Source organism: Lissotriton vulgaris, chromosome 2_1 (genome assembly GCF_964263255.1).
Source record: "Lissotriton vulgaris chromosome 2_1, aLisVul1.2, whole genome shotgun sequence".
Classification (NCBI taxonomy): Eukaryota; Metazoa; Chordata; class Amphibia; order Caudata; family Salamandridae; genus Lissotriton; species Lissotriton vulgaris.
This window is the reverse complement of record NC_141687.1, coordinates 1,057,716,391-1,057,740,185: the sequence shown is the minus strand read 5'-3', so window position 1 is coordinate 1,057,740,185 and position 23,795 is coordinate 1,057,716,391. Positions and strand designations below refer to the sequence as shown.

The following is a 23,795-nucleotide window of genomic DNA, read 5'->3' as shown; positions in this document are numbered from 1 at the left end:
AACTGCACGACTTCTATCCAGCACGACCGCCGAGGGATCCTCTGGTGAGTGCTTTGGGGTCCGAGAAGCCCCGACCCTGAGCAGCTCCAGCACCAAAGTCCAGCCCCCCAGCATCTCCACGATCGGCGTGGGGCCCTTCTGCTTTTTGGCTGCTCACCGCGTTGTCTGGCTACTAGCCCGCTGGCTTGTGGCCTTCCCGACGACGATCAATGACGACAACTCTGCTGGTCTGGTTGCTCCAGACTGGCCCTTGCTCCCTTCCAAGAGAGGAGCACCCCGGACCCTCCTGGTCCACTCCAGACGCCATTTTAGATCCACCGCGTGGGCTTGAATTTGCCAAGACTTGTTGCCCCAATCCTGGGTCCAGCGACGTCGACAGCATCAACCATCGTGGGACAGCTCGCACCTCCATCCTGGTTGCCGACAACGCCTTCTGGTCCGTGAGACTGCAGAGCCCAGCGTCGCCCACTCACCTGGTCGAGGTGACTTTGCCCGGTGCCATCCTGGTGCCCACACAATCACTGGCTAGTGATTAAGAACTTGGTCCCCTCTGCTTTCAGGTGTCATCCATCTTCGATCCAGGCTTGGATCACTCGAACAATCTTCACTGGTCGCCTGCCAGCAACTTCTTTCTTCAGGCTCCTGGTTCGTCAACGAGGATTCCCGACGTCTTTTCAGACCTATGCAGCTGCAGCCCCTGGGCTAGGTAACTTCGGCATTTCGGTGCCCAGCATAGCCTCACTATCCAAGGGTCAAGTCAAGTCAGAGAATTTATATAACGCACTACATACCCAGAGGGTCTCAAGGCGCTTAGAAAGGGGAGGAGGATTACTTGTCAAATATCCACGTTTTAAGTTGCTTTCTGAATGCTAGGTGGTTCTGGGTAAGGCGAAGGTAAGCGGGGAGTGAGTTCCATGTTTTAGCAGCCAGGTATGAGAAGGATCTGCCTCCCATGGTGGTCTTGTTGATGCGAGGTACAGTGGCGAGGGCTTGGCTGGAAGAACGTAGTTGGCGGGAGGGGGTGTAGAAGGACAGTCGTGAGTTGAGGCATTCTGGTCCGATGTCGTAGAGTGATTTGTGTGCGTGGGTTAGCAGTCGGAAAGTGATCCTCTTATTGACGGGTAGCCAGTGGAGGTCTTTAAGGTGACCAGAGATGTGTTCGTTGCGTGGGATGTCTAATATGATCCTGGCTGAGGCGTTTTGGATTCGTTGAAGTTTCTTCTGGAGTTTAGCGGTAGTACCTGCGTAGAGGGTGTTTCCGTAGTCCAGTCGGCTCGTGACCAGAGCATGGGTGACTGTTTTCCTTGTTTCGGTGGGGATCCAGCGAAATGTTTTTTTGAGCATGCGAAGAATGTTGAAGCAGGATGAGGATACGGCGCTGACTTGTCTGTTCATTGAGAGTGAAGAATCCAGGATGACGCCTAGGTTCCGTGCGTGGTCTGTCGGGATGGGTGCTTTTCCGAGGGCTTCCGGCCACCAGGAGTCGTCCCATGCAGAGGGGGATGTACCTAAGATGAGGACTTCTGTTTTGTCTGAGTTCAGTTTCAGACGGCTTTGTTTCATCCATTCGGCAACTTCTTTCATTCCTTCGTGTAGGTTAGTTTTGGCGGTGCTGGGGTCATTGGTGAGAGAAAGGATTAGTTGAGTGTCATCCGCGTAAGAGATGATGTTGAGGTTATGTTGGCGGGCGATGGCCGCGAGGGAGCTCATGTATACGTTGAAGAGGGTGGGGCTGAGTGAGGATCCTTGTGGTACGCCACAGATGACTTCAGTGGCCTCGGACTTGAATGGTGGGAGGCAGACTCTCTGGGTTCTTCCGGTGAGGAACGAGGTGATCCATTCAAGTGCTTTTCCTTGTATTCCGATGTTATTGAGGCGTTGTAAAAGGGTGCTGTGGCAGACTGTGTCGAATGCTGCAGAGAGGTCGAGGAGGATGAGGGCGACTGTGTCTCCATTGTCCAGTAGAGTTCGAATGTCGTCTGTTGCTGCGATGAGGGCGGTCTCAGTGCTGTGTTTTGCTCGGAAGCCAGATTGTGAGGAGTCGAGGGATTTGTTGGCTTCGAGGAAGGCGGCGAGCTGGTTGTTGACAGCTTTCTCGATGACTTTGGCCGGGAATGGAAGGAGCGAGATGGGGCGGTAATTTTTGAGTTCGGTGGGGTCCGCTGTGGGTTTTTTCAGAAGGGCGGTGAGTTCAGCGTGTTTCCAGTCTTCCGGGAAGGTGGCGGAGTTGAAGGAGCAGTTGATGACGTCTCGGAGGTGCGGTGTTATGACTGAGTCTGCTTTGTTGAAGATGTGGTGAGGACATGGGTCTGTGGGGGATCCTGAGTGGATGGAATTCATCAGGCGGATTGTGTCCTCAGTGGAGATTGGGTTCCAGTCGTTAAGGGTGTTCACGGGGGGAGAATGTTCAGCAAATGGTAGGGTGGGTTGGTCTCCGGGTTGGTTGTCGAAGCTGTTGTGGATGTCTGCAATCTTGTTGTGGAAGAATGAGCCTAGGGAGTCGCAGAGGGCTTGAGAGGGGGTGATGTCGTTGGAGTTGGCCGAGGGATTGGAAAATTCCTTGACGATGTTGAAAAGTTCCTTGCTGTTGTGGGCGTTGTTGTCAAGTCGATCCTTGAATGCTGTTTTCTTGGCCTTTCGGATTAGTTGGTGGTGAGTGCGGGTGGCGTTTTTGAAGGCGTCCATGGTGCTAGTCGGGTTCGCCCGAGAACACTAACTTTGCTTTTACTAGCCTCCATAGACTTTGTACCGCATCCCGCGTGAGAGTGCACACTCTGCACCCGAGTCCCCTAGGCCTCCTACTAGTAATCTGAAGGTTCAGTAACGTAGTCCTAGCGATTCCAAAGCCTATTGGTACAGTACTTACCTGCTAGTAATTTCGCATTCCACTTCCATAGTATATGGTTTTTCGTGCCCCTCGGGCATTTGTGTAAATTGTGTAACTTAAAGTATTTTCTTAAGAGTTTTGTTGTGTGCTTAGTACCCTGTCCTCAAAGAGTACAGGGCTGTTGTGACCAAAATAAATACACTGTTTATTGTCATAACACTTGTGTGGTGTCCTTTCACTTGGTGTTCAAGGGATATATGTGATGGTATAACAGCTGGCTTAACACGCCCTCTAGAGTTTAGCCCGAAGACTGCTCGTATCCATGCTACTAGGATAGCTGGTCTATAAGGTTGACTTACAACCAATCACCATAAGGGTTGTTTGGACTGATACAAAGTGCTCACTAGAATAGTGAACATTATATATCAGGCCAACTTCTCACAGCCCTAGAATGTAATGAGGTGTGTTGCTAATGACCGTGAAGACTGAAAAAAGCAGTGCAAAAAAAAGGTGATTAAGGTGAAGGGATATAAAATTGGAGAAAAAACTTTATTGAACGGCCCCTATATTCCCAACGCTAAAAAGTGCTAGAGAATAGTAGAGACACAAATATCTACTATTGTAGTGAGTGTAATATGGTCGACATGTTTCTTGCAGATTTGCGGGCCCGCCCAGGTACCCAACTGCATTCCTCGGGACCGAATCTAGCTACTGCTTGTGCATCCCAATGTGACAATGTTTTCCATCTTATCGAAAATGCATTTCCCCTATGACCCCCCTCTGAGGATTCCTGCTGGCGAAGAACCAGCATTATCAGTTATCTTGAGATGCAAAGATGTCGAAGTTTGGTGTCCCCCATTTCTGGAAGATGGAATCGAGAATCAACGGACCGAGCTCCCAATTGTGACATGTTTGTCCTATTCTGCTCAAGGTGTCTGCTAGGTTGTTTCTCACTCTTTGAAGATGTTCCGCCTTGAAGATAATGTGATGCGGTAACACCCACTCTCAGATCGTTTGAGCTTCCAAAGATAGAATCAAGACATCGTTCCTCTCTGCTTGTTGAGAGTGCATTATTATTATTATTATTATTTATTTTTATAAAGCGCATAGTCACCCGGAAGTATCCCAGCGCTGAGGAACCTAAGAGACATGACTGAGGACTGAGTTAACGGGAGGAGCATAAGGGCTAGGGGAAAAGATGTGTTTTTAATCGTTTCCTGAAACGGAGGTAGTGGGGTTCCAGACGAAGATCTCGTGGGAGGGAGTTCCAAAGACGGGCCGCATGAACCGCGAACCGTCTTCCTCCTGATCGTGCTTTCCTAAACCTTGGGGCATTGATAAGGTTTTCTGCATTAGAGCGAAGGGTTCTTGTGGCTATGTAAGGGGTAATGAAGTTTCGGAGAATTGGAGGGCCTTGGTTATTCAGGGTTTTGTGCACCAAACACAGGGCTTTAAATTTAATTCTCTCCCTTATGGGGAGCCAATGCAGGAGTTTGAGGGCAGGCTTGGCCGAAGATCTGGCCGGGGTGTTGGTAATGATCCGAGCAGCGGTGTTCTGGATCCTCTGCAATTTAGTCAATGTTGCTTCCGGTGCACCCAAATAGATCGCATTACTATAGTCCAGTCTAGATATAATAAGACCCTGGACTAAAAGTTTTTGCGATTTCGGAGGAAGAAGGGGCAGGACTTTCCTCAAGGATTTAAGCAGACCGAAACAGGTCCCTACGACCTTTTTTGCTTGTGGGGCGAAGGAGAGCTCCGAGTCGATCCAGACACCCAAGCTTTTTACCTCTGTCTTTGGGTCTGGGGGGGGACCTAGACATGTTGGCCACATGTCCAACGGAAATGAGGTTCCTTTTGGGCCGAGTACAAGGACCTCGGTTTTTGCCCCGTTTAATTTTAGCGCTGATGTATTCATCCAGTGATGGACCTGCGTGAGGCAGTTAAGGAGATCGGCTTTCTGTTGTTGAGGGTGGGACAACGACACCACTAATTGGGTGTCATCAGCGTAGTTGATGACACTCACTCCGAAAGGGGTAATGACTTCCTCCAATGTGGACATATATATGTTAAATAATGTAGGGCTCAGGGAGGAGCCCTGAGGCACACCACATTGGAGGGGCATTTCGGAGGAGCGGGCGTCTTTCTCCCAGATCTGATAGGATCGTTGTGTCAAGAAGGATGAGAGCCAGGATATGGCTGTGCCTTCTAGACCAACTTTTGCCAGATGGTATTGTCTGGACGAATGAGGACAGAGGATGCTCGTATTTTTGGGAGAAACTACTTAAGAGCTAGGAAAATAGACCTCAATTCCAGGAAGTTGATGTGCATCTCGGACAGAGAGAGGCTCCATTTGCCACTTACTTGAAGGTGGGCCCCCAGCCTTTCAATGAAGCATCCGTGGTCAGAATGAACTCTGGAAGAGAGGAATGTCAGGTCCACAGAGATTGCTGGCGGATTGCCACCAAGGAAGGGCTTTTTTCATGATCAGAGTGATCTGAATAATGTCCTCTAATAATCCGGTCACTTGAAGCCATTGCCAGTCCAACTGCTTCTGCAAAGTTTGTTTTGGAGGGTATCCAACGTTGCTACGGGAAAGGTTATTCATTGAGGTGTGAGAACCGATCTTTGGTAGTTGATTGCAAGCCTTAGAGAGAGAGAAGCAGTTGTAGGCAGATGGATATGGCCTCTGAGGCCCGGAGAAGAGAAGAAGCCTTCACTAGCCAATCGTCAAGATATGGGAAAATCTGCAGGACTCACAATCATAGGTGTGCTATAACAGGAGCGAGACATTTGGTAAATACCCAAGGAGCTGAGCGGAAGCCGAAGGGAATGACCTTGAACCAATAGTGTGCGCCTGTCACAGTGAAATAAAGAAACCTTTGATGATTTTGATGGATTGGAATGTGGAAATACGTATCCTATCAAGGCTAAGCCTATCTACCAAACATTAGCGGTTTAGTTCAGGGCTTCAGAGGCATTCATGCAAGGAACTGGATTACCTTTTAAATACTTACTCTGCACTGATTTTTAACACTGTATTTGTACGTGAACTGCTTTTTATACTTTTGAGCGGTGTTTAATGCTCCGGGGGGGGATCATTAGCGGCTCGGTTCAGGGCTTCAGAGGTATTTATGTCATGAACTGGTTGACCTTTTAAAATACTTACTCTGCACGATTTTTAACACTGTATTGTATTTGAATTGCTTTCTTGCACTTTTACAGGGGAAGGAGCTGTATTCAATGCTCCGGGGGCATCCTTAGGCAGGCATTGCAAACAGAGGTCAGCAGTCTAGCTGCGACTTCTCTCACGCTCACCACTCCTCATAAGGGGCAGATGATTCAGCCGCTCAGCGGTTGCGCCGCTGGCGGACCTAAGGCAAGCCCGTCCGCGTCCAGGACCCCATGTCCTTCAACTAGAGGTAAGCTCTCCTATACCATTGATCAGTTGTACCACCTCAGAGACTATACCCCCTTAAATACGTTCATTCTATGGTGCCAACCAATAGCGGGAACAAATGTTCCCAATGCTCCTTCAAATAAGGCTCTCCAATCTCGCAGATTGTTGCTAAGACACCTTCCTCCCAAATGGCCTTCAAAATGTCCCTTTTGAACTGCCGCTCGTTACCTAAACACACCACTGAACTTCGATTACTGCTGGAAGAACAAGACCTTGATGCCTTGTTCCTCACGGAAACATGGCTTTCCAGCACCTCCGTCCCATCGTTAGTTCAAGTCCTGCCTCCTGCATATTTGATTCAGAGACAAGACCGCAAATTAATCAGAGGAGGGGGCTTGGCCATTATCTATAAAGATACATTTAACTGTCGAATCTCGGCTAGCTTGATCCATGATTGTGAAAGCTGTTTCTTTGCACTTGGTTTTTCCTCTACGTGTACTTTTTCTGGTGTCCTTATTTATCGGCCGCAGAACCATTGGCCACTTCAGTAGAGATCTTCCAGAAACTATAGCCAATTCGGTTAGCTCTCTCTCTAATTTTTCTGGGCTAGGCGATCTTAACATCCACTCTGACTCTGCATCTTCCTTTGAAGCGGAGACTGCAATTGATTATCTAGGTGCTCTGGCAATTAAGTTGAGTGTCCGGCCCCACCCACCAAAAAGGCCACCTTCTTGATCCGCTTTTCTCCAACATTGATAGCCACTACATGGTTCCTTTTGTTTGGACCCAACAGGATGGTGGCCAGCCACAGGAAAGGATAAAAATGTGGAGTCAGAATTGGTCTAAACTGTCCATTGATTCCTGGGCATTAACCCTTGATAATACTAGACTTCGGAAATTAACCTGAAACTGCCAATAACAAAGTTAATCAATGGCTGGAATCATAGTTAGATACGGGGATCCCCAAAAAATGGTTGATCAGTAAAAAGAACGGGCACTGTTTAGCCTGGTACTCTCCCAAGCTCAGAGAGCTGAAACAACTATGTAAGCACCTGGAGAAAAGCTGGAGAAAGGACTACTCTATTATTAGGAAATCTAAATATAGAGAAGCCGTTAAAACCTATCATTAAACAACAGGGGGTGGTGATGGACAGAGTTTCTGAATTAAGCAGAATACTCACCCAGTCAAGAGATCAGGGCTTAATCCAACACCGTTTTTTAGCTCACTGCACCATCCCAGCTCAGAACCTGGCTATATGCAAATTAGTCTGTCCCTGGCCCAGTGCATCATGGGAACAGAGCAAACCAAACTACCAAGCAATTCTTTCACTGGGAAGGAAACAAGCTACCGGGGACCGGTTTCTGGCATTTCAGCCGTCTTCGGCCCGGCTTGCTTGAATCCTGATGGTGCAATGAGCAAGGGACTCACGTCTGAGTATACCCTTCCACGCTTATGGTGGACAAAATTATTAAACAGGGGGTGGTGATGGACAGAGTTTCTGAATTAAGCAGAATACTCTCACCCAGTCAAGAGATCAGGGCTTAATCCAACACCGTTTAGCTCACTGCACCATCCCAGCTCAGAACCTGGCTATATGCAAATTAGTCTGTCCCTGGCCCAGTGCATCATGGGAACAGGGCAAACCAAACTACCAAGCCAATTTTTTCACTGGGAAGGAAACAAGCTACCGGGGACCGGTTTCTGGCATTTCAGCCGTCTTCGGCCCGGCTTGCTTGAATCCTGATGGTGCAATGAGCAAGGGACTCAAGTCTGAGTATACCCTTCCACGCTTATGGTGGACAAAATTATACTCAGACGTGAGTCCCTAGCTCAAGGACAGACTAATTTGCATATAGCCAGGTTCTGAGCTGGGATGGTGCAGTGAGCTAAAAAACGGTGTTGGATTAGATCCTCTCATTGAGACATTCTCTCCCCCCCCCCCTCCCAATGGATATGAATTTTCTTTTAAAACATACCTCGACCATCTGAAATTCGGCTCCCCAAGTGATGTTGTACCTCCCACCACTCTAAACCAGGTCTCCAGTTATTCTGGACCTCAACGTCTCATTTTCCTCTGGGCTTGTGCCCTCCCTATGGAAACGGGCCATGGTCGGAGCTTTGCTAAAGAAACCCACCCTAGACCATAAAGTTTTTGCCAACTATTGGCCGATCTCGTTCCTGCCAGGGATTGCGAAAATAAGCGAAAAGTATGTCAACTCAGTTCTCTCCGCTTTTTTGGAGGTGAATGAACGCCTTTACCCTTCCCAAACTGGTTTTAGACCTCAACAAGGCACGGAGATGGCCTTATTAGCGGTGGTTGAAGAAGCCAGAAAGATTCTGGATGTCGGTGGGTCCGCCGCTATTGTACTGCTCGACCTTAGCATAGCCTTCGACACAGTCAATCACCAACTATTTATTGCAAGACTCAGAGATGGGAGTCACTGGAACTCTACTCAAATGGCTTGAGTCTTTCCTGGTAGATCGGTCATTTCAGGTTTTTGAAGACAATTGCATCTCTGAAAGGATGCCTTTGAGATGTGGGGTGCCTCAGGGCTCCTCCCCGAGCCCCACGTTCTTCAATGTTTATCTGCATCCTCTGGCCGAGGTGGTTAAGCCTTTTGGTGTTCGGATCATTTCTTATGCTGACACTCAGCTGATCGTGTCGCTAAATCATTTGGACAACCCTAAGAGCAATTTAGCCAATTGCTTGGAAAGGGTCTCCGAGTGGATGGATGGCTCTTTCCTAAAGCTGAATGTAGCCAAATCCGAGCTGATGTTTTTGGGTAAGATCACCAACATTAATACCAGCATACTCTGGCTAAATTGTCTGGGTGCCATGCCCCCCCCCCCAAAAGATCAACTAAAAAGTCTTGGGGGGTGTGGCTGGATCACAACCTGAATTTTGAGGAGCAGGCACGTAGGGTGGCAGGTACCTGTTATGGTACACTGAAAATGATTAGGAAAATTCGACCACTTCTGCCCTACAATGCTAGGAAACTATTGGTGGAGGCCTTGATTCTCTCTTGGCTCGACAATGCCAATGGGCTTTACGTAGGCACTCCTAGCTCTACCATTAAAAAATTGCAGACGGTCCAAAATTGTGCTGCACGACTCCTAATGCAGTCTCATAATCGGGAATCTGCTAAACCTCATATCATCTCTCTGCACTGGCTGCCGGTCGCCGGAAGAATTCAGTTTAAGGCTTTGTGCATTGCCCATAAGTCGCTCTGAGTTAGGGCCCCACCGATTCTTTGATCAATCATTTCCCCCTACCTCCCAAAAAGATTACTACGCTTCGAGAAGAAACATCTAGCAGCCGTACCCAGAGTAAACAGTGTTCGGAGTGTTGGTAGTCTGTTTTCCCTTATTGCGGCAAAATGCTGGAATCAGCTACCAGACCACATTTGGCTTGAGGCCAACTATCTTTCTGCAAGCTCCTGAAGACTCTGCTGTTCCCCTGAATCCTCAGCTTTGTTTCGGTTGATGACTGTCTCTAGCGCTGGGAGGCCTTTGGTAGCCATGCGCTTTAAGTGTAAATTCATTCATTCATTCAAGGCTGGCTAGAAAATCCGAAACGGTCAGAAGCTGCAATAACTCCAGGAGAGTTACCATGTAGAAGGATATTTTCTGTAGATATTCGTTCAGCTTTGAGGTCCAGAATGGGACACCATTCTTCAGATTTCTTCTTCACAAGAAAAAAGCAGGAGCAGAAGCCCATTCCCCTTGAGAGCATGGAACTCTTTCTACGGCTTCTTTATGTAGCATGTTGAATGCCTCTTACCTGAGTAACTGAAGATGGGAAACATCCTTAACAACAACATTTTAATAACGACTTAAATGAACAACGAATCTTGAACAATGACCAATTCTTAACGACCATTTTAAACCACAAATTTCCTTAACCACGGGTCCCTCCCCGCCACTCCTCCTAACGTGACACGATCTTTGCCCCATGGCATTGCCTCGGCAAAGCTATTATCAGGAAGACGATAATGCGTGGCACAATATCCGTTCGTGTAACCAGCACCTTAAACAACATCCGAACTAATTAAAAAAAACAATTGAGAGGATCCTTAATTTATGTTAGTAAATCGCCATCAAAAACACACACACACAGCAGATACAAACTATCGGCCTGCGTTCCAAGAGTCAGGGCGTTGGAAGCGGAGCAATCGTGTGTGATCTGTGCTTTGAACTGGTAAGGGTGTTCCTGTTATCGGAGCAAAAAAGATCATTAGCCTTTGAAGTGCACTGAGATAGAGAGCAGGAGGGCAAAGGCCGTGCTTGCCTTTCTGGTATTACAGATAACAGGGAGAAGACAAATCAATCACTTTGTCATAGAACTGCATCACATTAAGAATTAGTAAAAAAAATAAAACATGTCGATGATTACAAGTTTGAACTACTTTAGCTGCAGCCATCCATTCAGTTTGGGACCAGGATCAGACGGGCATATTGGGAAAACGAGCAGTGCCAGATGGGACAGTCTGTGGTCAGATTTATGGAAGTGTGTGGGCTGCCATCTCAGTTGGTCATTTTGCGTCACACACAGGTGATTGTTATTACAATACTGCCATCTATTGGCCAGTCACGAGATGTTGTTTTTCGTGGTTAAGGGACTAGTTGTAAAAAATGTAGTGGTTTGGCATTCCTCGTTGTTTAGCCTTCGTGGTTGAGGTATTCGTGGTTCAGGCGGTCGTTATTTAATCATACATCCATTGAAGATGGGATGGCATAGAGTTTTGTGGTGGATGAGGAGGTGGTACAGTGACAAACTCCAGGGTATGGCCATACTTTGTTATATCCAGGACGCATTTGTCTGTGGTAATGTTTAGACACTGAATGAAATGGATTGAGATGAGAATTCCTCTGGCTAGAATGACAGAAGAGAATGCAGCAGGCCCTGGGACATCATCACTGTTTCCCAACAGTATCCCTGGACTGTACAGGTTGTTTACGTCTGGGTTGCCTGGAGTATACAGCCTGTGGTGACGCACAATATGTCTGATGATGTTGGCACTAAGAGTGAAATGAGTGATAGGTCTGAGTTGGTATTTCTGGAAACCCCCACGAAATGAATATGTTCCTCTACCACAGGCTCCATGAAAGGGGATCTTCCTGTATTGGAGCATGCCCAAAGCTTTAGCAGTCTGGGTGTCTGTCTCATCAATGTGCTGATCAAAAAGTGCATCGCCATCAAAAGGTATACCTAGACTTTACACCTCAGGGAGAAATGTTGCCCTCAACCATCCTTGACGTCTAAGGACGGCTGCTGCAGCGAGTTGACGAAAGGCCAGGGAAGCCACGTCCATAGATGCATTAATGATCTATGAGGCAGATCTTTCACCTTCTAGCAGAATCTTTCGCCTTCTGGATTCTGGAAGGATGTCCACTTATGGAGTGATATCGGACTACATTTGGTGGTCGTATCTGCCTAATATCGCTAGCGCGTTGGCCGCGCACACAGTAGTGCCCGAGTTGTTTGTAAACCTCTTGCTAATGTTATCAAGGCGCCTCCCTTCTTTATCAGGTGGAGCGGTAATATGCGTTGAATGATTTCTTGAGCTCCGTTGTGCAGCGTGAATTATTACTGAATCTGGTTTCGGGTGTCCTACCAGACAAGCTAGCGCATCATCAGAAGCCTTGTTTTTTCTGTCTATTCTAGGCAAAACTGCGATCACTGTAGCAGATTTTATCATGACTTTCACACCGCTCACAGTCTTCTGAGATTGGTCTTTAAAATCGTAAAGAAAGCAGTCAGACTGCTTGACTGTCATCGGTAGCTGAAAGCGAGAAGCTGCTCTCCATCAAGGAGTGGAAACAGCCTGTCCTCCGGCAGAAAAAAACGCTGTCTGAGGAGATGGGAAGCAGGTATTGAGATGTAATCTTCCCACTCATTGCCAGTTGGCCTTGTACCTTGGAGTTCACCTTCCTCTACATCCCCATCAAAGGTGTCATGCTGTTGAAAAGGTAGAACACTATCTGTTGCAGGCAACATCCTATGAGAAGGCTCAGGCATGTGTGGCGGAGATTCCAGTGGAGGTGCACTCTATGAAGGAAAAAGAGTACGATAATCCTGCAACATGTCTTGCAATTCTCGAACTAATGCCAAAGAAAGGGAGACCATGGGTTCAAGAACAGATTCCCTGTATTGAAAATGAAGTGTGAAAGTCCTGCTGATAGTAACCCTCAGTCATCTTCATCATTGTCCCAAAACTAGACGTGAAGTTAAGAGGGACTGTGAGCAGGGCCAAACAAGTCATCTTCAATGGACTATTCCAAGAATGTTGAAGGAGGTAAAGGCAAAATCAGTGAAGAATTCGGAAAAAAACGCCCCGTCTACGGTGTCGCAGACAGATATAGAGGTGTAAGTTGTAACGTCGATGGTCGTTTAAGGCTCGGTGTAGTAAGCAGCATTGTCCGCTTCGTCAACGGTAGTGGTGTCTGTCGGCAAGAGCACATAATGGGAACTGATGACGTAATTATCGTTGACAGCTGTTGATGCGGATACTGTCAAAGCTGCGGTCGTCATCGACGAAGAGGTGGTTGTCGACGGAACAAACGTCGATGAGGATGTAGGGATCAACGAGGAAGTCTTCGTCCACTGAGAAGACATCGCTGACGAAGAAGTCTTAGATGGTGAGGGTGCCTTTGTGTCGCTACAGGCATAGTCAGTGGAGCCGCTGTCGACGACGCATCAGGGACCTTCGTCAACGATTATTTTTTCAACGAGATAGTCTATGACAATGGAGGGGTAACATACTTCGCCAGTGATTTCTGCGTCAACAAGTACCCAGAAGATTGTGCCGTCGACGACACAAGCTTTTCAGAGACTGCAATCTTCATAGATGGCTCTGAAGAGGGTTTCTTATGTTGCGGTCAGATGGCCTTTCTCCTTAGCAGGAAATGGATACTTTCCTTTTTGAGGGACCTGCTGCTTCATGCTGGGATTTTTCAGAAGCTTTTTTATTACCCTCAGGAGATTCTAGTGACCTCTCCCTCCTTTTAGATTTTTCCAGAGAGGTATGTGAGGTAGAGCTTCACTTATCATAAGAGAGAACATCAGATTTTCTTTTAAATGTCTGCAGCCAAATCAACAACCTACCCTCTCTATCTTTAAGAGTTTTGGTTTAGAAAGTTCTACAAATCTTGTAGTCCTTTACCAAATACAATGGGGTAAAAATAGTAAATACAGTTCATATGGAGATCTTCAGTATGAAGCCTCTTCTTAATGCATGTTCCACACAACCTGAAGAGATCTATCGAAGATATCTGGTAGTTTTGAAAGAAAAAAAACTTAGCAGAGCTCAGGGAGACTCCCTGTCACATGACGTGCAGTAGAAAATCTGAGGAACTCAGCCTCTCCTGAGAGTGTTCTACAGGGTGCTGTAGCCTGATAGACTTTTACTTAAGTTTTTTTTTTTTTAACAAAGGAAAGTACATAGGCTATTGCAGTGACTGTTCATTCTATTGTAGCTTATGACCGTATTATCTACTGCTTTTATAAGAATACTGTGGGACTTCCACTACGACAGGGATGATTCAAGCATGTGACTATGAAAGCTCCAATACTGGAGAAACAGATGTTTTGTTCCAACAGTATAAAATCTGAATAAAAAAAAATAAATGCTTGGCTTGGATCAAATTGAAAGAATCAAGCACATGTTGAAATATACATCCAAGATAGATTATAAGTAACACTTTCTTAGTTCTAGTGTTAGGATACTGCCAAGCTGCAGGATTAAATTGATATGGAAAATGTATCCTTGCCGTTATTGGAAAATGACAGTCATATGTAGGACAAGAATTTCCCAATTGTTAAAAACTGAAAATGAAAATTATGATACAGAACTCCTTTTATCACAGCAGGGAAATAGACAATATTCAAATTAATCTAATACATGCATTAAGAAAAGAAAACCTCACCTTCTCACGTTTAGCCAAGAAGAACAAAACATCTTCATATATTTCAAGACGATCCCGCTCTGATATCGCATTCCATACCTCCATCTCTCCATACATTTGTTCAGCTTTCCTATAATGCAAACATAGTTTACCCAAGTTGTTTTTATATGATACTGACACTTAGCATATCAATGTATTTCATACAAAACGATGGTTTTAGGACAATGCTCCAATAGGGCTATTTCCATTTGGTAGTTGCAGGGGTTGTGTCTTTACGAGGAGAGTAACCGAGATAGATTTGGGTCTAACGCAACCATGGAAATTAAAACAATTACTAACGGCAATTCAAAGAATGAGGTATACATTATATGCCCCTGTAATCTAATATAGACATAGGGATGACAAGGAGCGTACGCACTGGGGTAATGGAGCACCGGAGTACCCTAAGATTCAAACGTGACACTACCAAATTAACTAGGCATTTTATTGACATTCATTCTGCTTACCAATAAGGATTTGGTTTGGCACATCATAGAAATTCCCAAACCTTTTTGCAAAGATATGAGAAAACTCCAATTCATATTTGTAGGAAAGTGTCTCTTTGTACATGGTTGCCCCCCACTTTATGCCTAAAGTTAATGTACTTTGAGTGTGCCCTGGGTTCCTACCAACCAGGGCCTATGTTCTTTCCCCAAACTGTACTGTTGCAAAACCCAATCGGCAATTCTCTGGTCACAGGTAAATCCCTTGTAAAGGTACCAAGGGCAAGCCTCTAAGGGCTGCTGCACTTATTGTGCAACCCTTAGAGGCCCTGTGCCTACACACACACACACACAAACACACCCATACACAACCCCACACATACACAACCACACACACACAGTTGGGTGCACTATACCAGTGGTGAGCGTACAGGTGCATGAGCCCTGCACCTACAGTGCCTAAACCAATTCTTAGACATAAGTGCTGTAATGCCATAAGAAGTATATGGAGATGGGACTTTGTCATTACGAACTCCACAGCACCATCATGGTCTTACTGAAAACTGGGAAGTTTGGTATCAAACTTATCAGCACATTAAACCCACACTGATGGCAGTGTGGGACTTAATGAAAAGTGCACTCAGAGGGCATCTTCGAGATGAACCTGAAAAACAACCTACGTCTAGTCTCCTGGCTGAGTGGCTGATGGCCACCTGCCACCACAAGCCATGTTTCTGGGCCCCTGGCTCTCTGAGCCCTGAAACCAAGCACATCCTGGACAGAGGTGCCAAGCCTCCTACCCCAGGATGGGCAGGGTCCACGAAGGGCTAGCTTCAAAGGCGTGCTGCCTTTGTGAGCTCCCACAGGCAGTTGCTGCACCCAGCACCTGACCCCCACTTTGGGCACGAGAATAGGCGGGAAAACCAAGTTAGGAGGAGAGGTGTGCAGAGCTTTGCCAACCCCACCCCTCCGGTGGGGAGGAGAGGTGAAGCAAAACTCTAAGCCCCTGCCATTTTGAAGCTGGGGGACCCAGCCAACCAGAGTTTGGCTTAAGCCCCCTCCCACTGGAGGGGAGCATAATAGGAGGTGTACCCATCCAAGGAAGGGACCCATTGGATCAGACCTGAACTACCTGCAACGCCCGTAATTAGTACTTAGGGGCAACTCTGAACCTTGCCTCCTCAGACAAGCAGAAACAAGGAGGATTGAACAGCTGTGCTGAAGGAGTAGGACACCAACTGACTTGGCCCCAGACCTACCGGCCTGTCCAGACCTCGACTGACTACAGCAAAATCCTGTTGTGTCCTGTAGCCAGCAGCCCCCAAGAACCCAGAGGACCTGCCCTGCCTTCCCAAACAAGACTGTCTCTCGTGAGCACCGGATTGGCTCACCCACAGACTAGCTCCAGACAAATCCTTGAGTCTGCACCTCTCTGCGGCCTGAGTTAGAGTGGTCCGACACCACAAGGAGGTCTACCCAGCGATCTTGACCTGGGATCTGGTGATCCCTGACCTGCCTTAAGGTTCCAAATGACACCTGCAGCCCCTTTCTGGAGTATCCCCCCCTCCGACCGGAGCCGGTAAGAAAAACCAGACACCAAAAGACACCCCTACACCCGACGTCCCACAGCCTCGGGTGGCACAACAGATGCTGTCCCAGCATCCCAGGACAACCAACTTACCTCTGCAACCGGTGGTCACCTCCAGAGATCTTCATCCTCGAGCCTGCAGTGTTTGTTGTAACCGGAGAATCCCCATTGAAACCAACAAAGCACCCGACGTCAAAACAACACCCTGCACCCAGCCGCTGTGGGTGTACCTTGTGTGCTAAATCGGATTCCCCTTTGCCCTCAGCTAAACCCTAGGAGCTTTGCTCCTACATCCAAGTGGCCTGCTGGTGAGCAGCCACCAACCGGACACCCCCTACCCCCATAGGATAACATTGGGCCTTAGCACTCTCACCCGGCAGCCCTAGTGTCCCTGAGGGTGCTTTGAGTGTGCATCCTTGACCCTGGTCCTAACCCCAGAAAACCAACTCCCAAACCTAAGTACTTACAGTTAAGTTGAGAACATTGTTTTCTTCCATAGGACTACATTGACTGATTTCTTGTGAAAATTGTTCCAAGTGTGGAGTTGGCTTGTATTAAATCTTAAGAAACTGCAAAAGTACAAAAACTGATTTACTTACCTTTCCTCTGTGAAATGTCCCAGTGTGATATCTAGGCATATCACACTGAGTTGAGAAAGTAACTTGCAAAGTAATCTGAAAAGTAACTCAAACTGCTTTACAAACAAATTACTTACCTGTAACCAATCCAATAACATTCAACTGCATCCAAACTGTGTTTAACTGCATTATTCTTGCAAAGTACTACTACATTTACCTGTACTAGGCTTGGCTTGGTTCTAGAGAATAAAATATAACTAAATATTATTTTTATACAAACTAATTGGCCTGAGTTCAGTCTTTGAGTGGGCGACATCATTTCTTGCCCGACTATTTACAATAAATGCTTAACACTACCTTCTGATAAACTCTTACTGCTATCCCACATTACGCCAATTAGAGAGTAAGGTATTATCTACTTTTACCTCTGCCTACCTTTCGGGTTCCACTGGACTGAGCACACTACACCTTACTTTGGTATAGTATATACAGAGCCAGCTACCAACAATATTTCAAAAGCATTGGATATACAGGCTACTGACTAACATACGGGGTTGAATGATTACATTTCTAGGTCTGGTTTGATTATCCCAGGGTACTAATTATGTGGAAACAAAATGATTACTTACAAATAGAAGTGGTTTTGCAGCTCAAATAATGTTCTGGATTCACATGCTGTGCATTATTCCGCCATCTAGTGGTTGGATCCAGAATTGGCAGGTTTTCTCCACCCTCTTTTTGAGAGTCGTTGACCACCATTTGGTGGTATGACCGCCCGCTGTGTGATGTCAGACGGTGCACCGGATGTTCCATTGCGTAATTGCCATATTTTGGATTCTATCTTTCTTTCCTAGTTTGCTTCCTCTTTGTTCATGTACCTTTCCCACTTGTTTGTGTTATCTCCCATTTCCAGGGAGTTGGGTAGGTCCCTTTGAATCCATAACGTTCAAGCTGCAAAACTACTTCTACTGGTAAGCTGCTAAGTAACCATTATGTTTTGCAGAATGAATCCTTTTATGGATTCACATGCTGTGCATTAGATTGTGCAGTGGTGTACCTTCCTATGGTTTAGTTGGGATGAAATGAGGCAGTGTTAGCAAACAGGCGTTGAAGTACTCTTTATCCCACCTGTGCTGCGTTGTTCATTTGGATGTCCACACAATGTTTTGTGAAGTGTCTGGTGATGCCCATGCTGCTGTGTAGAGTGCATCCATTGGCAGGTTTGCTAGGAAAGCCAGTGTTTTGCTTTTTTCCGTGTTGAGTGGGCTCTTGAGCGTGCAGGCAGTGTCATCCCTGCCCTAAACTAGCAAGTCTGTATTGTTTCCACAATCTATATTGAGATTGTCACCTTGGTCACTCGGGAGCCTTTGGTTGCCTTGTTGGAGGAGAAAGCTAGTTTCCTTTAAGAAACTTTTTTGTTTTTTTCAGCATAGTACAATAAAGCTCTCCTTACCTCCAACGTGTGTAGGGCTCTCTATCTGTGTATTAGGTTCTTTGAAGAAAGCCGGTAGCAGTATACGTCAGTTAACATGAAAGTGGGTTACCACCTTTATGAAAAATTGTGGGTTAGTTCTAAGAATCAGCTTGTCGATGTGTATTTGCAGGTTTGGTTCCTGTAACATTAGTGCCTGTAGTTCGCCTACTCTTCGTAGGGATGCGATTGTGATTAGAAACACTGTCTTGAGCGTTAGCGATTTTACATCTATTTTGTGTATAGGTTTGAAGGTCTTTGTCATTAACTGCGTTAGCACAGTATTTAAGTTTCACAATGGTGCTGGAACAAATCTTGGTAGCTCCCTCTAGGAATCTCTTCACCGCTGGGGATGTGAAAAAGCTGTTACATGAAGTGCCCCTGATGTAGGCTACTACTGCTGCTGCCAGGTGTACCTTTAAGGATGCATAGCTTAGCTCGGTATCTAGCAGATGAATGAGATAAGTTAACACAGTTTTGTGTTTTGCACTGGTCTCCATATATCGGTTATTGTGCACCAGTGGATGTAGCTTTCCATTCCGCTGCTTAGCATTTTTGAGTAGTAGCCTTTTTGCTTCCTTAAGGATTTCCATTCTTCTGGGCAGCAGTCAGAGGTGTCCACATTCTTAAATATTCAGAAGCCAGGCAGCTAGGCTAAATGTTGCTGGCTCCAGGTGGTACTCTCTTCCCTCCTGCATGGTTAGCAGACCCTGTTCTGGTCTATCAATTGTCCTCTGGACATCTCTAGTAGGCCTGATAACCAAGTTTGTCTGGCCCATTGTGGTTCTACGAGGATTAGTTGCGTCCCTGGTTGTCTCACTTTCTCCAGTACCGTCGGTATTAGGAGAATTGGAGGAAAGGTATAAGCAAATCTCCCTGACCAGTTAGACAGGGTATTACCCTCTGATTGGTAGTGTTGAAAACCTGTAGAGGAAGTGTTGTCATTTTGTGTTTTTTGATGTTGTGAACAGGTTTTTTCTGTTCTTTCCCAGGCTCTGAATATTTTGTCCAGTGTGGTGTTTAACCCCTTCCCTGCTGATGACGAGCTCAGCTCGTCATCAGCCACGGGTGGCGTGTGCTGATGACGAGCTGAGCTCGTCATGTAACGCGGCTTTTTAAAAAAAGCCGCACAGCGCAAAAATCGCCGCAGCAGCGATGCGGTTAAGTTCCCACTTGTGGGCGCTCCTTTCTTCTCTGCTTAGTCTGTACTTCTGAGTTTTCTTTTCCTGGTAGGTGGACTGTTTGCAGTGTGATCATCCTTGGTATTGCCCAGTGTCATATCTCTTGGGCTAGCTTGCTCAGAGTGAATGATTTTATTCCTCCTTGTTTGCTGAGATAAAACTACGCTGATGTGTAGTCACTTTGCACTACAACAGTTTGGCCTGTGAAATGCATATCACACATTTCATGTGCAGACCAACAGATCACGGTACAAACCACACCAATCCAGATGCTTGTGTTAGAGCTCCTCACGTAGATCACATGCAAACCATACAGGTATCACATTTGAAATTAGAACCATAAAGATCACACTTAACGACACGGATCACACATCTCGTGTGCAGACTACACAAATGGTACTTCACGTTCGAGCAAATCGGATCACACACCCAGTAGTGTTTGCACATGCACAGATCACAATCTCAAATTAGAAGCACACAGATAACACATTCAGTGTCGAGATAAAACCATACATGCATGCATGTTTAAGATGAACAGTTGGGTGAGGGTGCTTTCAGTCGAGAATGGTGAGGTGTCGGTCAGCTTTCATAAGGGATTTTTTTTTTAATTTGCTTTTATTTTACAACAAATTTAGAATCGGAACATTTAGCATAATAACTGACAGTATTCATAGTGACTCCACATAGGTATACATTTTTGCTTATACATTCTTATGCTACTTGTTAGTTCATAGATATGGTATACAGTTAGGTGGGCTTGCCTCATACATACTCGTTCCATTCTAATCTCCTTTAGTCACTAACATCAGATAGTGTGTCCTCTTCGGGGGGTGGAGGGGTCACATATTGCCACGGAAGGTGTTCCATTTACCCCATTTTCGGGCCCATTTTTTGGGGCATGCTCTGTATACATATACTGCTTTTTCAGTTACAATTGCATTGTCCATGTCTTGGCACCAATTTCGCTGGTTAGGAGCCTGCCTTGATCCCCACTTACGAGCTATATTTCGTTATGCCAGTGTCATGCCAAGCGTTACCCAGTCCTGGTCCGAGTGGTTGAGGTCTATTGGTTCCCATATATTAATAGAACAACGTTTTGGTTCCGGGAGGATTTCCACCCCGTGACTTGTGACATTGTGGTCATGACTGCTTCCCAATATGACAGGATGTTGGGACATTCCCAGATGGTGTGTAGGAAAGTACCAGGGAGGCCGCACTGTTTCAGGCAAAGCGGTGTATCACTAGTCCCCAGTTTAGGAACAAGTGTACGTGTGTAATATGTTCTGTGTAAGACTTTCAATTGTAGCAGTCTCAGCCGTGAGGGAATTGCTACCTCCCTGGGAGATGCCAATGCTTCCTGCCAATCTGCCTCGTCTAGTGGCCCCAGCTCCATCTCCCATCGTTCCTTAAGGGCTATCATGGGGTCTGGCTTATTGTTTACTATTTTCCGGTATACGAGGGAGACGGCTTTCTTATGCAGATGGTCTGTGAGGAGTCTATCTTCCATAGGAGAGGCTTCTGACAGCTGTGTGCCTTGTTGCAGGGCATTCTGGAGCACATGTCTAACCTGCAGGTATCTAAAATTCTCTGTCTGTGCTAATCCGTATGTTTACCGCAGCTGTTCAAATGGGATGATTTCTCCAGATATCCCCTACCTTCCTAATGCCCATTAGGTCCCATTGTCGGAATCCCTTTGTGTTGCTCAATTTGCCTAGTCGTCGGGTGTCCCATATAGGTGTGGCCAGTGGAGCTACCGTTGACCCTGCCTCTAGGCTAGGTCGCCCCCACGCGCTGCTGTCTCCTAGCCTGCCTCCTCGCCCAGCTGATCGCGCCGCCTTGGACGACCTAGCCGCCGCTGAGCCGCCCACCGCCTGATTTTCCCGCCGCTGCCTCCTTGCGGCCCTGCCCCCCTCCAGCCCATTCGCCGCCCCGCTCCAGCCACCCAGCTGCTCCTCCCTCCCGGCTCCTTACTTAAGGGGGCTGCGCGCAGGCATAGGGAGCAACCGTTGAAACGCCTCTAGGCTAGGTCGCCCCCACGCGCTGCTGTCTCCCAGCCTGCCTCCTCGCCCAGCTGATGCCGCCTTGGACGACCCAGCCGCCGCTGAGCCGCCCACCGCCCGATTTTCCCGCCGCTGCCTCCCTGCGGCCCCGCCCCCCTCCAGCCCATTCGCCACCCCGCTCCCGCCACCCAGCTGCTCCTCCCTCCCGGCTCCTTACTTATGGAGACCACGAAGCAACCGCGCAGCGGACGCACGCAGCGGTCGCGCCGATTGTGCGGCGAAAGCTGCCAAAGGCAAGCCTGTCTGCGCCTGGACCGCGCCCAGCGCCAGGACCCCTGGCCCTCAACGATGCCAAGGCACCCGACTAACTTACGACGCCGCCACCCTCCACGCACTCAAAGCCAGCCGGAACCCCGCCTGCTACCGAGCCACCCCAAAACGCACCCACGGACCCTTCACCTGCCAAGCCTGCAAATTCACCTCCCTCCGACCCTGCACCGCACCCGCCAAGCCGAGCTCCAGCAACAACCACCTCAAGTGCATCCTGCTCAACACCCGCTCCGTCCACAGGCACGCCGTCGAACTCTGGAACCTCCTCGACACAACATCATCAGACGTCGCCTTCCTCACAGAAACATGGATGTACGCCTCCTCAGCCCCCGACATCGCCATAGCTATCCCGGAGGGCTACAAGATCACCGGAGGGACCGCGTCAACCAAACCGGAGGAGGCATCGCCACCGTCCACAGAAACACCATCCGCATCACGACCAACTCCGATGACACCCTCACCGCCGCCGAGCACCTTCACTTCCAGATTCACACCAACCCCAAGACCACCCTCAGAGGCACCCTACTCTACAGACCCCTGGGACCACGCACACAATTCAGCGAAGCCATCGCAGACTCAGTTAGTCCGCACGCCCTCACCTCCACAGACTACATCCTCCTAGGGGACCTCAACTTCCACCTGGAGAACAACTGGGACTTCAACACCGCCGCCCTGCTGGACAACCTCGGACTCAAGCAACTGGTGAACACCCCCACCCACTACGCCGGCCACACACTCGACCCCATCTTCTCCTCCAGCAAGCACATCTCCTTCAGCCACTCAACCGGACTACACTGGACAGACCACAGCTGCGTCCACTTCAACTTCAGGAGAACCAAGACCCACCACACGCAACAGGTTCACTGCAGAAGCTGGCGCAAGATCACCGCAGACCAGCTCACCACCGCCCTCAGCCAGAACCCTCCCACCAACACGACAGACCACAACGAAGCAGCCCGCAACCTCACACAGTGGCTCACCAACTGCGCCGACGAACTCGCACCAATGAAGAATTCTCCCAGCAGACCCGGCAGCAGGAAAGCCTCGTGGTTTACCAACGACCTCAAAAACTCCCAAGAAAACCTGCCGCGTCCTCGAGAAAGCCTGGCGCCACGACCAGACAGCAGAACACCTGACCGCCCTCAAGAACGCCACCCGCTAACACCACCAGCTGATCCGCACAACCAAGAAGACAACATTCAAAGAACGACTGGACAACAACACCCACAACAGCAAGGAACTCTTCAGCATCGGTAAAGAGCTCTCCAACCCCAGCGCCTGCAACAACGAAATCACACCCTCGAAAGACCTCTGCGACTCACTCGCCTCGTTCTTCCACCGCAAGATCGCCGACATACACAACAGCTTCGGCGCGCTGACCACGCACCCAACCACCAAACCAGCGCCCCCCACCACCACCCTTTGCACCCGGACCCCTGTCAGCACCGAAGACACCACCCGCCTGATGACCATCCACTCCGGCTCCCCTACCGACCACTGCCCACACATCTTCAACAAAGCCGACTCCATCATCGCACCCCAACTCCGGAACATCATCAACAGCTCCTTCGCATCCGCCACCTTCCCGGAGAGTTGGAAACATGCCGAGCTGAGTGCCCTCCTGAAGAAACCCACCGCGGACCCCACGGACCTGAAGAACTTCCGCCCCATCTCGCTCCTCCCCTTTCCAGCCAAAGTCATCGAGAAGACCGTCAACAGACAGCTCTCCGCCTTCCTCGAGACCAACGGATCCCTCGACCCCTCAGTCCGGTTTCCGAGCAAACCACAGCACCAAGACCGCCCTCATCGCAGCCACAGACGACATCAGGTCCCTGCTCGACAACGGGGAAACTGCTGCCCTCATCCTCCTGGACCTCTCAGCAGCCTTCGACACCGTATGCCACCGCACCCTGATACAGCGCCTCAGCAACACCGAAATCCAATGAGCGGCCCTTGAGTGGATCATCTCGTTCCTCAACGGAAGAACCCAGAGAGTCCGCCTCCCCCCGTTCCAATCCGCGGCAACCGAAGT

General features: G+C 48.1%; 1 protein-coding gene across 4 annotated transcripts in view; it reads right to left on the bottom strand.

Annotated features, from left to right (window-relative positions):
* Nucleotides 1–23,795, bottom strand: part of PRPF40A (pre-mRNA processing factor 40A) — a 963,502-nt gene that overhangs the window by 618,827 nt on the left and 320,880 nt on the right. For all 4 annotated transcript variants that reach the window (XM_086956681.1, XM_086956683.1, XM_086956684.1 and 1 more), the window contains exon 15: nt 14,155–14,263. In XM_086956681.1, coding sequence (XP_086812807.1) covers nt 14,155–14,263 — 109 coding nt within the window. The remainder of the gene's footprint in view (nt 1–14,154; nt 14,264–23,795) is intronic.